The 18,150-nt window shown below is 37.8% G+C and overlaps 3 protein-coding genes and 1 pseudogene across 3 annotated transcripts; 3 read left to right on the top strand and 1 right to left on the bottom strand.

The window, feature by feature from the left end:
• LOC104813870 (L-type lectin-domain containing receptor kinase V.9-like) lies at positions 1 to 2,286 on the top strand. The gene is given in 3 exon segments (XM_010541653.2): positions 1 to 641; positions 643 to 1,633; positions 1,717 to 2,286. Coding segments are annotated over 3 exon segments (2,016 nt in total). The 5' UTR covers positions 1 to 98; the 3' UTR covers positions 2,199 to 2,286.
• Positions 2,287 to 2,768: 482 nt separating this feature from the next.
• Positions 2,769 to 6,083, bottom strand: LOC104813871 (probable WRKY transcription factor 61). Its single transcript, XM_010541655.1, has 4 exons — positions 5,983 to 6,083; positions 4,422 to 5,003; positions 4,110 to 4,223; positions 2,769 to 3,753 (listed from the first exon to the last, which is right to left on the bottom strand). The coding sequence occupies exons 2-4, from the start codon at positions 4,968 to 4,970 to the stop codon at positions 2,935 to 2,937; spliced, it is 1,482 nt and encodes a 493-aa protein (XP_010539957.1). The 5' UTR covers positions 4,971 to 5,003; positions 5,983 to 6,083; the 3' UTR covers positions 2,769 to 2,934.
• Positions 6,084 to 8,493: 2,410 nt separating this feature from the next.
• On the top strand, positions 8,494 to 12,126 carry LOC104814038 (annotated as a pseudogene).
• Positions 12,127 to 12,709: 583 nt separating this feature from the next.
• Positions 12,710 to 13,819, top strand: LOC104813872 (mini zinc finger protein 3-like). Its single transcript, XM_010541656.2, has one exon. It carries the CDS (start codon positions 13,261 to 13,263, stop codon positions 13,561 to 13,563), a length of 303 nt encoding a protein of 100 aa, XP_010539958.1. The 5' UTR covers positions 12,710 to 13,260; the 3' UTR covers positions 13,564 to 13,819.
• The last annotated feature ends 4,331 nt before the right edge of the window (positions 13,820 to 18,150 follow it).

Consider the following 18,150-nt stretch of genomic DNA (forward strand, 5'->3'; position numbering starts at 1 on the left):
CAATTATGTCATTGAACAAGATACCAAGTTCTTGTCTCGTTGTCGCAACATAGATTAACATTGATCGTCTTGTCCAGACAATACACAGATCGAAGCTGATGACGACGATGATACCACTGTTGTTGTTGTCGTTGATTCTTCTGTCGTTCATACCCACCAACGGCGAAGACCCAACTGATGGAGAGTTCGGATTCAACGGATTCTTGTACTCACCATATGGTGTTGCTGATCTCAAATCCAATGGCTTGTTCCAGTTGACAAACTCGTCTACGCAACTACTTGGTCAGGTTTTCTACAATTCCCCGGTTCGGTTTAAGGGCTCTGCCAATGGGTCCGTCTTCTCCTTCTCCACCTCCTTCGTGTTCGCCATCGTTCCCGAGAATTCAGAGCTCAGGGGACATGGACTTGCCTTCGTCATCTCTCCCACCAAAGGCTTGCATCATAGTCTCCCCAGGCAATATCTAGGCCTCTTCAACGAAACCAACATGGGGAATTTCTCTAATCATATTGTCGCGGTTGAGCTTGACATGTTTCGAAACCAAGAGTTTGGTGACATTGACGGCAACCATGTTGCTATCGACATCAATAGCCTAATGTCCAAGAAAGCTTCTGCCGCAGGGTATTTCAAAGATGACGGTACTTTTGGAGAATCTCGTTCTTGGCGATGGACAACCGATGCAGATCTGGGTTGAATACGACAGCTCACAGAACAGGCTCAATGTCACACTTCATCCTGTTCATGTCCCTAAGCCAAAGATCCCTCTTCTTTCTCTGGTAGAAGATCTTTCTCCTTATTTACTCGAGTTTATGTACGTTGGCTTTACATCATCCACGGGTAGGCTCACCGCGTCTCACTATATATTGGGTTGGACATTCAAGATGAATGGGACAGCTCCCAACATAGACATCTCCCGCCTTCCGAAAGTTCCCCGCGGTTATCAGCAAAGGCAGCAACAGACTCTGAAGAGGGTTTTGGCCATCAGTTTGAGTTTATCAGCCATCACCCTCTTCATTGTCTCGGTTTTCGTCCTCATGGTTTTTCATCAGCGGAAAAAGTTCATGGAAATCCTCGAGGACTGGGAAGTACAGTTTGGTCCCCATAGATTCTCTTACAAAGATCTCTACATCGCCACAAAGGGTTTCAAGAATAGCGAGCTCCTCGGACAAGGAGGTTTTGGAAAAGTCTATAAAGGAAGTTTGCCTTTGTCCAACATACAGATAGCAGTGAAGAAGGTTTCTCACGATTCAAGACAAGGGATGCGAGAGTTTGTGGCCGAGATTGCGACCATCGGCCGTCTCAGACACCCGAACTTAGTCCGGCTCCTCGGCTATTGCAGACGGAAAGGCGAACTCTACTTGGTCTATGACTTTATGCAGAAAGAAAGCCTTGACAAGTTCCTCTACTCCCGAACAAACGGGAGCAGTCTTGAATGGTCGCAAAGATTCAAGATCATCAAGGATGTAGCTTTTGGATTGTGTTATCTGCATCAACAATGGGTGCAGGTCATAATCCATAGGGACATCAAGCCAGCCAACATTCTTCTTGACGAGAACATGAACGCAAAGCTCGGAGATTTCGGCCTTGCGAAGCTATGCGATCACGGAATCGATCCTCAAACTTCCCACGTGGCAGGTAAGTTGAATATCGAACTCTCCATTACAATTTCAGCAAAAAAGATGTTTTACTTAAGGAGAATTTCAATTTTAACAAAAAAGGCACACTCGGATACATCTCACCAGAGCTTGCGAGAACAGGGAAGGCAAGCACAAGCTCTGACGTGTTTGCTTTCGGCGTGTTCATGCTAGAGATTTCTTGCGGAAGAAGGCCCATCGTTCCCCGAGCATCCCCGAAAGAGATGCTTATAACTGATCGGGTATTAGGCTGTTGGGATAACGGAGATATTCTGCAGGCGATTGATGAGAAGTTAGGGCAACAGTACCTTGCGGAACAAGTAACGTTGGTTTTGAAACTGGGCCTGCTCTGCTCTCATCCCACCTCGGCCATGAGGCCAAGCATGTCGAGTGTCGTCCAGTTCCTGGACGGCGTGGCTCAGCTTCCGCATAACTTGCTTGATATCGTCAAATCTCGAGATTTCGATGGAGGACGCGGTGCTTCCCAAGAAGCAGACGAGTCTCTGACGACCAACTCTTTGGCTTCTTTGACATTTACAGAATCATTCGCCTCTCATGGTCGTTGAATCTTATTTGGTTTCTCGTCTCGACAAACCTACGTGTATGAACTGGATAGGGCCATGTCTTTTTGGACTTTATAGTTCCTTGAGTTTTGGTGGTTGTGTTTTTTTCTGTTAAATTATCCAAAGACTGACTTCGAGATTGTCGTATGCCATACACAAAGCTATGTAGGTTGACCGCGGGTTACTCAGGTGGGCCCGTGGGCTCATAGTATTTTAAAATAAGAATCTTCTGAAAAGTTACATCCTTGTTGATTCGATTTATCTATAAAATTATTTGAATTCAATAAAAAAAATTAATGATAAAAGGCTAATCCCATTTAAAAAAAAAACTATGAACTTATAAAATTATTTCGTATAAAAATTTAAACATTTATCTTTCCTAGAAATTTGTATTTTCATCTATATTTAATCGTTGACTAGTTTGACAAAAAATTCCGATAACAGCATGACACGTCGGAATACTGATACGAGGGTTAACAAAATTATCACGTCAGTTCTATCGTAAATAAAAATACAAATACAAATAAATACATATTTTTTTATTTTTTTATTTTTATTTTTGTACTTATTTGTTTCAAGGAACAAAACGTATCCTCAACTTGAGAGCCTAAAACATTCTACACACTTCATGCATTTTTGTTGAAAACAAAGCTACGCTTTACACTACGGCTTTCTGAGTTAAAACTATACACACACATATATATATATATATATATATATATATATATATGATCCATGGCTAAGGGTTCTTCTCACCTTGACCTTTGATCAAATCAACATTCCCATCACCTGATACTATGATCGACGATAGAACATTCGCCAAAGCCGACTGGAAATTCGGGTCGGTTGCAATCGCTGCGATGGTTTCGGCCGGTAGAGACGCTTGATTCATGTTCTTGGTAACGTTGCTCTGGATAGGTTGCGAATACGATCTTCCAAAAGGGTCTGAAGGTCCGGACTCGGTTCGGTTATTTTGGATCAAATGATAAGGCACTTGATGAGTACTCCCCAAAACTGTATTTCCGTACGTTGTACGGACGCCACCTCCATGACCGGCCCAATACAATGTATTTGTGGATGTAACCGGTGAATTGACATTGTTGGTTGAGAAGCTGAGATTAGTGTAAGGATAAGACCGTTGAGCAAAAGAATTGGGGATGCCACTTGGTGAGGAGGAAGAGAAGTTCTTGAGAAGAGAGATGAATGGTTGTGATGATGGCAATGATGACGACGATGATGATGACAATGAAGAATTCGACATCGTAAGATCTAGAGTGATGGTGGGATGACCCAAAGAAGAAAGAGAGTTGGAGGGTGAGAGGTAGGACGATGATTTAGGTCTTGAAGAGTTGCCTGAGATATAAAAGTTAAGGCCATGAAGATTAGCGGTGGCGGTGGTGGCCGAGGAAGAGGAGGAGGAGGAAGAGCCGGAGAGGAGAATGGAGGCGGCGGCCGAGGTGGCTGAGGCCATGGGAGTGGCTGAAATTGACAATGTGTGATTGTGTGTTCCTTCATAGGTTGTCACCAATATTGACATATCTTCCGGACATCTTTGCACCTAAATCATTCGGACAGAACTTAAATATCATGTAATAAAAGGTTATGAATATTTATACCTGCATAAGCTCGGATGATACATATATATATATATATATATATGTGTGTGTGTGTGTGTAAATTTACTAATATGCTTATGTTCATATTTATGTAAACTCATCATTGGTCAGTTAAACAGTATAAGAATATTTTTTTAATGAATGTATTTGGATCTTTAGTAAGATTATATTTTCAATTTATAAAACGACCAAATCACGTATCAATTAATGGAACTATGCATATATTCTATGTAAATGAATGCAATGGTATTATAACTAATTAATGTGAAAGATAAAACATAATGATATTATAATTTACCTGTTTTCGGACAGGACATGAAGGCGCAACAGTACAACGATAGTAGGCTCGTGGACATGGATTCCCTTTTGCTATCTTTTGTCCATATTTCCTCCATTGGCATCCATCGTTCATCTGCATAATTACCTCAAAACAAATTTGTTTTATTTTAATTTCAGGACAAATCATTTCATTATTCGAATTTATAAAATTATAGACATAGAAAATTATAGTGAAAAAACAATCTTACGTTTCTCAATAGATCTGCCAAATAATATATATATATATATAGATATGTATGTATATACCAATAAGTGAAGATGAAGTACTAACCGTTGGGGCATCACACCTTGCCCTCACAGAAACCCTAGGTTTCTTAACAATGTTTTGCTGCAGAAGCTCCTCATCATGATCATCTCCATAGTTCTTCAACCCATAACTACTCTCTAGATTTTGATTTTGATTTTGATTATCATCATTATTATTATAATTGATCTCTAATGTTTCTTCTTTCTCCTCTTTGCCATATGGATTCATAGCTTGGTAATCCATTAATGCAATACTCAACCCTTCACCATCATGCTCTTCGGCATTTTTCTCCGCCATTACCAAACCTTTCTTCTTCCCGTCTTTCCTCATCGAACCGCTAGAGGTCGGTGACTTTCGTCGTCCGAGACTTAGCGAAACGAACTCTTCGCTTTCTTTATTAAATTCACCACCACCACCATCATCACCATCTCCTTCTTCTGCATGCCCTTCTTGAGATTTCTTTGACTGTTGTTGAACCATTTGATTGTACTCTGTTTGAAGGTTTTCATAGTCCCTCATGATTTTACTCAAAGATAACTTTAGCCTTCGGTTTTCTTCTTTAGCTTCATCCATTTCAGCTTTTGTGGACACAAGCTTATTGTCATCCTACATATATACATTCAATTGAAACATCATTAACAACACCACTCAATTAATACATACATACATATATATATATATGGTGAGCATATATATGCACTAAGGGGGGGAAAAATCCTTGAAGCCCAATTATTCAGCTCGTGTGTGTGTATGTATGTGTGTGTGTATATATATATGAAAGCATGTAACCGAGAGAGAGAGAGTCTATATCTGTGATTCATGTATATGTCTAGGGCTTTTGCCAATATCCACTACATGCATAATTAACGTCTCTTTTGTGTATATGTTTCATATAACACGTACGCACATGCATGTGCACGTCTATATATACATATACGAAGCATGTAACCGAACATACATTTTCTTTTTGGTTGTATAGAAAGAATACCATTACAAATATGATTCAATATTAATAGATAGCTTTAATCCTGCATAATTCCCAACAAATACATAATTATGTACAGTACATGAATATACAAATTATATTAGGAATGATCGATGATGACAAGATTAAGAACCAATTGCATTAAATAACTAAAGACGAACTCACCGAATCTATTTTTTTTAATCTATAGACATTCAAAAAAAAAAAAAGGAGACAGAAGCAATAGACCTAAAGATGGTGATTTTCAACTTAGATCTATTCAATTCCAACGAAGGCAATTAAATCCGTTCACAAAAAATACCAGAAAAAAAACTAAATATACTGAAAATAATATTTTATATATTCTCTATACAATATATATATATATATATTCTCTACACAATATATCATTACAAATATAAGTCTTACTAAAAAAGGGGGAAAAGGAAACCCGAATTATCTTTGAAATTTGTGGTTAAAAAGATTCCATTTAGATTCACAAAATCTACAGAAAGATCTCTGCAAACGTATGTGCAAACAATATATTAGGGAATCTCTATACATATATTATGAATCTCAAAACACGATTTATATAAACCGAAAGTTTATTTCTTATGATACCTTTGGTATAATCTCTTGGCGATCTTCATGACAATAATCAAAAGAAAACTCAACAGTTCTCCTCTCTCTCCTGCTTTCTTCTTCTTCTTCTCCTCTCTCCATTCTCCTCTTATTCTTCTTCTCCTTTTTGTATAACCTCTCTAATTTTTGGAAAACCCTTATACATACATACGCATAGACATATATATATACATATATTATGTATATATCCTTTGACTTTCGATAAAATATTTACAAAAAAAAGATGCAACAGTCTCCGGTATAATACAGATGTAATGATCAATAGTCAAATATATTACACATCAATCCGATAGTCCATTGATATCCATAAATTTGTTATCGGCTCATTAATAACATAAAAAGAAGCTAGAAGATATTTGTTTGTTTTTTTTATCAGAGAGACAACGTAACCAACACTATTAACATAAATATTTACAAACACATATAAATCGTCATGTTTTATATATAAATTTGTTAGAGAAAAAGAATAATAAACGAAATAGTTTCCCCGATGCATCCAACAAGCACGCAACTTGAAAACTCGAAAGGTCAAAAACCAATCAAATTGCATTATTAAAGTAATTATTCGGTAATTAACAAAAGTATATGACCAATATATTTCAACATGGTGTATTGTTTAATCATTTTTTTTAAAATATATACCAACAGTACATTTAAAACAAATGTGCAGCGATTAAATAATGGTCAACTAATTGGAAGAGAAGTATTCAACTTCAACGCTTTAGATCTACAAACAAAGTGGCATTGACGAGAGTTTTGGTCGGAGACGCAAATGTGGACCCGATATGTTCGGCGTTTGTTGCTACACGTGTTGAAATTTATGTACTTGCAGTAATGTTTTTAAGATATTTCGGCATTAATTTGGTTTTGTCAATATTGATTTTATTCAGATTCTAAAAAACTCTTAAATATTAGATATTGTTAATTTCGATTTTAAATAACCAAAATGAAATGTCCCATCCTACTAAATACAAATGGATATGAATTTGTGATGACTTAGACTTTTAACTTATTGGGTTTTGCAAATGTATCATTAGGCTATCTTTTAACTTACAATATATATATATATATATATATATATATATATATTTATAAAAGTTTGACTCCAAAATTTAGTATTTCATGCAATAACGCTTCAAAATCCCATTAGAGTATACTAATGAAATTAATAAATCTATTTTAAAAACAAAAAATAGCATATTTTAATTTCCGAAAGTTTAGTCAAATTACAGAATGCATATTTTAGTCTCTTGCATTTTATATTTAAAAAAAATGCATGTCTTTGTTAATTAGTTTTGTTGTTGTTTGTTACTATTCCCAAATGGTAGTTGGTGGATTTGGCAGTTGGCATGCAAGCAAACATTTAATATATATAATTCAATAAAAATGATATATTATACATGTATAGTCATATATATAAATAATATAATATTGGTAACATTCTAACCTCTTCGGATTTAAATTGTAATATTCATATGGGCCAGCCACGATCTTGGAACTTCAAAGAGATCGTAGAGTTTTTTTTTTTTTTTTGGACAAAAACGAGATCGTAGAGTTGCATATTTTAATTTCATGTCATCTTTAAAATATTGTATACGTCAATTAGACTAAGTATCGAATAAACTAGTTCTAAAGGTTGTCTCGCATGGAAACCAGTTTTCAAATTTTTTGAAACTAAATTATAAAATATTAATTACAATTTCATTATATTATAAAAATGGTTTATTATTTTTAGTTTATTTAATATAAAATGTTGGCATATATAACCCCACGCTCCCTTTATATACGCACATATCCTGCATTGTTACAAAAAACTGCCTTGCCTTATCTGATGTGACTTTTTCTATTATGATATAATATGTTGTTTTTAATACGAAAGTTTCGTCAAAACAATTTTATTACCATTATTTTGAAAAAAATATTTAACATTAAATCTATTCTATTAAGATAAATAAATTTTCTGTAAAGATAACATAATTTATAAAAAAATGGGAAAGCGAAAATAAATAAAGTAAATATGTTAAAATGTAAGTCAGATAAAAATAAGTGAAATATATTAGAGGAGAAAAATTAGAATAAATAAAAAAATATATATAAGATAATAATGTTGTTGTTTTAGAAATTTACTTTATTTTGGATGATAATAAAATTAAGGCTATTTTTTTAAAAGTTAACTTAAAATATATATTGTAAATATAGAAAAACTTACATTGCAAAGAGTTTTCAACAAATTTCTTCTAATTATATCGCTGTGTTACCGTGCAACTCCCCGTTTCATCTATCCAATAAATTAGCAAGGTTAGTTTGTCCTTGTAAATATTAATTTTTGTTTTTGTAATAAAACCCCAAAACTTTCAAATATAAATATTTAAATTTAAATTTCAAAAATCTCACGAACGAGAAGAAAAAGAAAGAAACAAGAAAATCTAACGGCTAGAAAGCAACGTAGCGTAAGATATTAGCTTTTGGATTGAAAAAGAAATCCTTAACGCATTTATCACCGAAGTCCGAAGCGCAGAGAGAGAGAGAGAGCGCAAATGGAAGCATTTGTATAACGCAGTCTTCGCTCACGGTGTCTTCATCTTCCTTATTACTTGTCGTGTCCGAATCAGAATCGAATTCGAACACGAGATCCCACTGGTGGTACTTGAATTCGAGACCGGCATTTCTGGAATTTGCTGGAGTACGGCTCTGAAACCTAATATTTTTGGGGGGATCTCGGGATTCAGAGCCTATTTTTTTTTTGGTTGTTTTCCGTTTATTTGGAGCTCAGGTGTTGTGGAGGATTTGAGGACTAGGGTTCTTTTACTTGCAAAGCGAGTTCCAGATCTGGTTTTTTTGCCACGCCGGTAATACCCGTGTTTATATTGCATTACTTTCTTTGAATTACATTGCTTAAATTTATTTGATTTAGGGTAACTATAGTTTTTCTTGAAGAAATGTGTTATCTTTCTTTCGGGTTCGAGGTTACAATCTCGGGAATGTATTTCCTTATATCTTGAAAGTAACTTCTCCTTTCATGGTTTCTTGGATTATTCCTTTGCTATTTTGTCTGGTACATTAGTGGGTTTTCTTTCAATATTGTGCATAGATAAGTTTCATTGCTCCGAAAAATGCAGGCGTTTCGGTTTTGAACATCATGGGCAAGTCCACAAGGTGGATAAAACATGCAATCCTAGGAAAGAAGTCCTCTAAGTACAGTGGTTCCAAAGGCAAAGAGGTAACCTATTCAAAGAGCTCTTCATGGATTTTTGTGTCCTCTTGTTGGTTTGTAGATGCGGCTTTCGGGTTTGTATCGCAAAATAGGACTGTATTTGATTGCAAATAATAGTCGCCCCCTAGCCATGCTATCATGGATTCTCTTTTCTTGAAGTGACTACATACATGGCTGGTTCACTACAGTTTTATCACCTTAATAGCGCAAATACAAATGCTTCTGTCTACTTCAGTATGCTGGTTTCACTTTCAGTTCAATTTTCCTTGTTTACTCTTCTTTATTCAGAGCTTTAAGGGATTTCATCTGTGTAGGTAAATTAATTTCTTTTCTGTTTCAAACTGTGGGTATCATGTGCAGAGAGTTGTGAACGAAGAACATGATGCGGTTTCAGATTTTCCATTCCATCCCAAATGATGTGCCCAACGTTGCCCATACAAGCAGTGGTATGTTAGAAATAGAAAACATTGGAGCTGAAAAAGTATCGGATAATGACGTACAAGTTTACGAGGGCCAACCTACAGATTCGAAAGGAGCTACTCCTGTACCCGAGGAGACACTTTTGGAAGAAGAGAAAATTCGGCAAGAGAATGCAGCGGCAGCTATCCAGGCTGTGTTTCAAGGTTACTTGGTAATACTTCAGCCACTCAATCACACAGTCTTCCCACCATGTGCACCTTTCCTGATGTCCGAATTACATGTTACGGTCAGCTATCTGCAATCTTTGTCAGGTCTCTTTCTTCTATAACTAATCTGTGGGTACAACCGTACAAGTCTATCCGACAGGCTTGATACATCCATCTTTCGCTGTAGCTTTTATAGTTAAGTCAATAGTCTAAATGTATGTTTATTTATGGTTACTATGTCTGTTGATGATTTCTTTTAATAATGCCTCTACTGACTTGTAGACTTGCATCTGTCATTTCACCAATAGCAACATGGCTCTTTTACTTGTAACTACTGTTTTTTACGTATCTTGATATGAGCTTTTACAATGTGAAGGCTAGGCATGTTTTCTGGGCGCTCAAAGGGATAATAAGGCTTCAGGCACTTATTCGTGGTCACCTAGTTCGGAGGCGAGTTGTTGCAGCACTTTGCTGTGTAATGGAAATTGTTAGGTTTCAAGCACTTGCTCGGGGAAGAGAGGTCAGACGTTCGGGCATTGGAGTTGAAGTTAAGAGGCAATGCAGGCTGCAGCTACCATTGGTAATGATCATGCAACTTTTTTCCACCTCGTTGAAGAACTAGTGCAAAACTGTAACTTCAATTCTGCATTCTTGTCACTGATGGTTTATCGAACAAACCACTCATCTCGAAAATGAACGCTTTCCGACATGAACTAACAATTTTGTAGTATTGGATTCTTCTGACCTTTTCTGTATCAGGAGAACAAGCTTTCTGGTCCTGTAGATACTCGTACATACCTGGGAATCAAGAAAGTGGCGTTGAACACGTTCGCTCTAAAGGTATACTCCTCAATATATCCATTTGTTATTCTTGCTGTCAGGGAAAAAAGAGAATGAAGAGAAAGAGTGCAACAGCAATGGGATTTGATGTTTTTTTTTTGTGGTTTCCGTTTCAGCTTCTTGCTTCATCACCAAAAGTGATGTCGTTGCACTTCCGCTATGATTCTTCTGATCAAAACTCGATCTCAAATTGGGTCGAAAACTGGTCGGCTTCTCGCGTCTGGAAACCAGTTGCTCAACCAAAGAAAAATTCTGTCAGAAAAGCTCAAAAGAAGTGTACAGACATCTTTTGAATCTGAGAAACCGAGACACAGCCTCTGTAAAGTTCCGAGCCATCAGTCTGATAGGATTACAGGCAGTGGAAAATCCTCAAACTGAGTTTGAAAAAGTTAAGAGGAGCTTGAGGAAGGTACGCAACCCCGTAGCCGAGAACTCTATCCAACCTCAACAAGATCTACAGATTGAAGCCGAGAAGCCAAAGCTTTCCATAATCAAACCGTTATCTTGTGTTGGGTTTTGATATCAATACGTAAGAATTACTTTGGTGTTCTTATCAGAATACCACTGCATCTTCATCCCCACCACCCGTGAATGCCTCCGATGAAAAGAAGAAGGAAGAACTCGTGAGCGCATCCGATGAAAAGACAAAGCAAGAAGTATACGAGACAGAAACTGAGCAGCCGCCTGAGGTAGCATTGTAGCCATCATCGATCAACCAAGTTGAGGTGAAACCCTTGATGGTAAAGGAAACTAAGCAAGATAAAACTCCGAAACCAAATAGTAAGGAGAGCTAAGCTGGTAAAGAAAATCAGAAATCATGGAAAAAGGGTTCAGATTTTTGTATACCCGAGTTTCAAGGGAGTAACCGGAATCAAAGTAGCTCGAGGCTGCAAGGCTCTCCTTGATCAGCCGGGCGAGAACGGGCTGAGAAAAACAACGTAACTCGACATCATTCTCTTCCGTTCCGTCTTCGGTTAATGGCAGCAGGGTCACCTCTCACTCTCCTGTAACGGTGAGAGCCTCAAACTCGGGCGGCAAAACGGGAAGCAAGAACGAGAAGCCGCTTCTTTCTTCCCGAGAAGGAAACGGTTAGTATGAGTCGGGTCGAGACGAGACAGTTGTTTTTTCTTTGCTTTTCCCGTGTTGACTTTTCACGTCGGTTTCAACTAAACCGGCTTGAACCAATTCGGTTTAACGATTTGATCGGTTTTGGATTTTGCAGTGAAGACGACACCGGTAGAGTGGAAGAGGTAAATGAAAAAAATCTGGAAAACGTTTTTTTCCATTGCATTTGATGTTTCAGAATCTAAACTGTAGAATATGTTTTCGTAAAACGCCGAATGCGACTGATTGTTTACTTTTAACATCTCTTCGTAATAGATTTATAACTTGTAAAAATGGATATAGACAATTTTATGATAGAAATACTCTGAATTTGTAGGGTTATATAAAAAGAATTGAGGTTTTAAAAACTAACATAAAAATAGATTATCAATAATAACATTCAAAATTTTTTTTAAAAAATCTAACGGTAAATTAGCGCAGAACAAAGTGAAGGAATAATAGATGGTTATAACTCTTTCAAAACAAAAAAAAGATCTAAAATTTAAATTAATTGAATTCGATCCTAAATGATCATAATAGTTTGAGAAAAGTCTAAACTTTTAATATATTAGATTTTTTTTTTAAAAAAATGTCTATACTTTTTAATACTTGTTCAAGAATTTACCTTTTTAGCTTATTTTCCATCTATTTGTTTTGAAGATGATATATATATATATATATACGGTATATATGATACAAATAGGATAAGATACGACACCATTTTAAAAATGCGATGCATAATGTGATCGTAGTATCTGTCAATGTCGCTTGCTTGTGTGAGCCTGTCTTTTGGAGTGATTCGGATCCTCATAATTCATGAATTTATTTATTTTCTATTTTTATTTATTTATTTGCTTTAAGTCCTCGTTTTTATGACCTGGCTAGCATTTATGGGCCTTGAAAAATAAATGCTCTAATATAAATCTATACACATGAAAATAATGGAGAAATATGTGCATATTATTTACGCTCTTTAACCATATGCATTTCATTAATTATCTACACTTTTATTATTTATAACTATCAAACTATATATAAAAAAACCTTATGTCATTTAGTCAAGTGTCAAAATTTAGACCCAAAAAAAAATCTACCGCCCATCAGTCATAGTATATGACCTTTTTTTTTATCTATCATATATATATATACACACACATAATTAGTCCATAAAAGTGTTTCGCATACTTTTTGACCGGGGCACTTAATTAGCTGATATAATTAAATTACTAAACCCTTCTATAAAATATAGATTTGTGGAGAAGGCCGTGAGAGAGGTCATGTAAGGTATGATATATGGTTGGCGAAATCATATTTAAAGGGGCGTAAAGAGCATCGTACCCTTTTTACTTCGTTTCCAAAACCATCCTCTTAGATGAACAAAGAGCCGCTTCAAATTCCCACTTAGCGAAAACTAGGGTTTCCTTTTTTTTTTTTTGGTGGGTCGAGATCCGTTCGAGAGAAGATCTCGCGACGATGAAGAAGAGGCAAGTCGTGATCAAGCAAAGAAGAAGCTCGATCTCGAACCCGACACCGACATCTTCGTCGACGTCGGTTGTGAACAGTGTCGTTCGTTACGGCGAGTGTCGGAAGAACCACGCGGCGAACATCGGCGGCTACGCCGTCGACGGCTGTCGGGAGTTCATGGCGAGCGGTGGAGAAGGCACAGCCGGAGCCTTTTCGTGCGCCGCCTGCGGCTGCCACCGAAATTTCCACCGGAAGGAAGTCGCCACCGAGGTTGTCTGTGAGTATTCTCCTCCTAACGTTTCTTATCATTAAACATAGAAAGCGGAAGGGCAAGAAAGAAATCCGAAAAGGAAGAAGGGTTTTGATCCTTTTTTTAATTCTTACATTTTCTCCTTTGTTTTCCCGTTGGAATCCATAGATCCATCGATGATACATAGATATTTGTATATGGTTGTATATCAAACTTACATATCAATTATATATATACATGAGAATTTATGATGTATATGATAGAAATTGTTTGTATGCATGTATGAGGATTCGAGTTTTAGACCATGGTTTCGCTTTCTTTCGTGATCTTTTATATTTTGTACAATAATATTTCGCACAGACAATTAGTAAAGCAACAAAAAGGATAGAGAATAATCATTGATATTATTATTATTATTATTTATTTTTGAAGGATTTTATCAATGTATTAGAGTTTGCATTTGAAACAAATAATGGCATGTTTAATCATCCTATCATTTCAATGCACTTTATGTCAATTTATCAAAATTGAAATGAGATTTCTTTGGCTTGATTTCATGAAGTGGAAAGTGGAAACATGAAGATGTAATTGGAGCTAAAATTGATGTCTTAACGATCGTTTGATCCGATAGGGAGCTCTTGTAGAAAAGGGGACTTTGCTTTATTACATATAAATACTAGCTAGTAATAACTATGAAGAGTTTAAACGTATTATTACCATATTTCCTATTTACTTTTGTTCATTATGATGTTAATCATTCCGCCAAAAACAGTATTATTTATCAATTTGAATTTATTTCATTATTAATAACGAATATTATTCGAATCACACACTAAAAACAGTTTGAGATTTCGTTACAATAACAACAAATTTATACAACTTGTGATTTTTTTAATTACTCGAGGGATGACGTACGCAATCTCCAAAATTATATATGAAATTGTGAATAAAAATTTCAATTGGCATAAGGTTTATTACATTGAAGTCTAATGATCAAGTTCAGGACATGATGCTTATAAGAATTTTTTTTTTCTTTCCTACCCATTTTTACTAGAACTTATTGTAGTTGTTGAACCATAAACTTTGGAAAAATTATTACTTTTTCTTATCGTAATTTTGTAAGTTTCCTTTGTCAAGCAAACTCTTGCGTGTTCCTTCTCTAACCTCAAAATTTCTATTCATTAACTTTTTTCTATTCGGAGATTGATTACTAAAATATTTTATTATTATAAAGCCGACTTATGTTTAAATTTATTTCGATTTTACTATAAAAAAAACTGTTTTAACAAAGCCCATTTATGGTTAATTTTGTTTTGGTGAGAGCATATATATATATATTATTAGCAGACCAAAGATTTGAATATCATCATTGCGGATTAGCAATGTTATTAGTATTTTTATTATTATTATTATGTATCATCTGCAAGAAAATCTTGTTCTGGATCTATTCATTGATTCTAGGTCTTTCTAGGTCTTGCAAGAAAATCATTGCGATGGATCTATTTCTAGGTCTTTATTGATTCTAGATCTTAGCTTGTTTACTTTTTCTTTTTCTTTTTCTTTTTCTTTCTTTGGTTTTTGCGGCTTCACTTGGCATCGAGTTCTTCTTTTTCTTTGCGATTTGCAGGATTTTAATGCATGACACGTAGCTCTACTCGGAGAGAAGACCTAGTCTACGATCCAGAGATTGAGCGTACCTTGAGAGACATCCGAAATCAGCAGAGAAGAGGAGTTATGTCGAGGTCAAGTAGTTCGCACGACCATGCGGTTCATGATGAGGAGCATCACGAGAATCAAGAGCACATGAATCCGCTCTACGATCAGCAAACCGAGGGCGAAGCTACTTACGTTGCAGAGGAGACTTTGGGTTCTTACATTGCACCGAAGCACACCCAACTCCTATCATGCATCAACAGACCGCCCATAGACAGCTTTGAGCTACCGCCACAGTGCATCACGATGTTCAGTCAGGCGAGCTTCAGAGGGCGGCCCACAGAAGATCCCATTGCTCACTTGACTCAGTTCAAGATGCTGTGCAGATCAGTCAGAAAGGCACGAGGCATGACGATCGAAGATGTATACTTGGAGGCTTTTCCTTTTTCACTGATGGACCGGGCAAGAGATTGGCTCTATACTCTTGAGCCAAACTCGATTACGACATGGGAGGAGCTAGAGGAGGAATTCATGGCGAAATACTACCCCCCAGAGAAGACCCGAGCCGCACAGAGAGCTATACATAGCTTCACTCAATAGAGTGATGAGAGTCGGTATGACGCATGGGAGAGATTCAAAGGCTACCAACGCCTTTGTCCACACCACGGCATGGATAAGCGACTGTTGCTTTCCACGTTCATCCACGGACTGAAAGACGATACTAGAGCATGGATTGACGCAGCTTGTGGAGGGAGTGTATATGACATTCCCTTTGACACCCTAGAGATGCAGATTGCTAAGATGGCTAAGGCAAGAGGGATGTCAGGAGAAAGCATCAGACGCTCTACAGGACGGGTAGATTTGGGCGAGTCCGCTGCTTTGAAAGCAGTCATGTCTGATTTATCGGCGATCAAACAACATATGGGACTCAAGAATACATCTATCCCGCACAAAGTCCAGCCTGGAATGTTTCTGGTTAATCAGGCCACATCAGAAGAAGAATCGGTTGAGGACGTCAACTACATAGGAAGGAATCAATACCAGAATCCTTCACACCTCTACAACCCGAGCGCGCCTAGGAACCATCCTGGTTTGTCCTACGGAAACCCAAGCGGAGCATTGAATGCGCAGCAGCAGAGCGCTCCCAGAATCCCTCAGAATCCCCCAGGCTTCACTCAGTCACGTTTTCAGGGGCAGAATCAGGGATACGCGCAACAGAATCCTGGGTACGGGCAGCAGGATCAGGGTTACCGAGCGCATCAACCTGCAAAGAACGATGAAGCAGACATCAAGACGATGATTGCCCAACTGATGGCCGATCAGAAGACATCATTTACGGAGCTGAAAACCGAGGTACAGAGCATAAGGGAAAGGCAAGACACTTTTGAGAGGAGATTAGATGGAGTTGAGGCTCATCTGAAGCATGTGGACATGCAGATTGCAGAGCTTGCATCACAACCCTCTAGACAGCAGGGCACATTTCCTGGAAAGCCCGAACCGAATCCACGAGAGCATGTCAATGCTATTCAGCTTATAAATGGAGAGAACCTGCATGATACAGTCCCTCTGACCACAGAAAAAAGGATGAAGTCCAGATACACTGCTGAAGAGAAAGGGAAAGTCATAGATCACGAGACACCTAAGGTGCATATAGAGGAAGCCGAACCACCATATGTAGCTCCTCCACCTTATGTACCACCCATTCCTTTCCCTTCTCGATTGAAGAAGCATACTGAGGATACACAGTTGTCCAGATTTGTTGATATGCTTCGGAAGTTAGAGGTTAAGGTACCTTTCTACGAGACGATACTCCAGATCCCTTCTTATGCAAAATTTTTGAAAGATATCTTGACTAAAAAGAGGGTGATTGGGAAGGAGACAGTATCCTTGAGCACAGAGGTGAGCGATGCGATTCTACAGCATGAGTTGCCACGAAAGAGATCGGATCCAGGTAGTTTCTCGATTCCTTGCAAAATCGGGAACATCGAGATTGATCGTGCATTGTGCGATTTGGGTGCCAGTGTGAGCTTGCTTCCGTTGTCCATCTACAAGAAGCTCAACATTGGAGATCTTAAACCGACGAGGATGGCACTACAGTTAGCAGATCGATCCATCAAGTATCCTGCAGGTATTCTCGAGGATGTCCCATTGAAAGTCGGGGATTATTATGTTCCCGTTGATTTTGTTGTTTTAGACATGGACGAAGACTCGAAGATACCGATTATACTAGGCCGCCCGTTCTTAAACACGGCCGATGCGGTGGTTCATGTTCGTGCTGGTCGTCTCACAATGAAGATAGGTGACGAGACTGTAGAGTTCACCTTAGATCACAACATGAAACAGCCGTCTACCACCGATTCAGCATGCTATGTCGATGTGCATGAAATCCTCACTCAAGAAGTCTCCGATCAGTTTCGGGAAGTCGATCCTTTAGAGATATCTCTCCTAGCGTCAAACGAGAGCATATACAGCAATTGGGAGGATATCCGAGAGCTTACGCGAGCATTGAACGAAGGATCGGACGAAATTGGAGTTTTACAGAAGCTTGATCCGGACCGAATCCACCTGGAATCGGACCGGATCCAAAGTGCCTCCGAAGATGGATTTTTACAGAAGGTCAATCCGGACCGATTCCACCTGGATTCGGACCGGATCCAAATTGAAGACAAATTGGAAACGGACCGATTCCACCTGGAATCGGACCGGATCCAGTCTCTGAGCAAATCGGACGTTTTTCACATCGACGCACCCGATTCTTCTACGAACGTCTCCGAACCCTCCACGATGATTATTAAAGACGTTCAAGAGACCAGAGAGCCACCACCTAGCATGGGGACGCTGAATAAAGCGGATTGGATTCTAGAGAATGTCCCGAAGGTCAAATTGAAGCCCTTACCTCAAAGGCTTAGGACAAAGGAACACATAGGACCATCATTGGAGAGAGGTACGTATCCTGCTCATAATCCTATATATGTTTTTGAACCTTCTATTACAGG

Source organism: Tarenaya hassleriana, unplaced genomic scaffold (assembly GCF_000463585.1).
Source record: "Tarenaya hassleriana unplaced genomic scaffold, ASM46358v1 Cleome20, whole genome shotgun sequence".
Classification (NCBI taxonomy): Eukaryota; Viridiplantae; Streptophyta; class Magnoliopsida; order Brassicales; family Cleomaceae; genus Tarenaya; species Tarenaya hassleriana.

Coding starts and splice junctions, on each gene's coding strand:
- LOC104813871 (XM_010541655.1), bottom strand. CDS start 4,970: ATGGATGAAGCTAAAGAAGAAAACCGAAGGCTAAAGTTATCTTTGAGT. Junction 4,224..4,421: donor CAAGGTGTGATGCCCCAACG/GTTAGTACTTCA, acceptor GTAATTATGCAG/ATGAACGATGGATGCCAATG. Junction 3,754..4,109: donor CATGTCCTGTCCGAAAACAG/GTAAATTATAAT, acceptor CGAATGATTTAG/GTGCAAAGATGTCCGGAAGA.
- LOC104813872 (XM_010541656.2), top strand. CDS start 13,261: ATGAAGAAGAGGCAAGTCGTGATCAAGCAAAGAAGAAGCTCGATCTCG.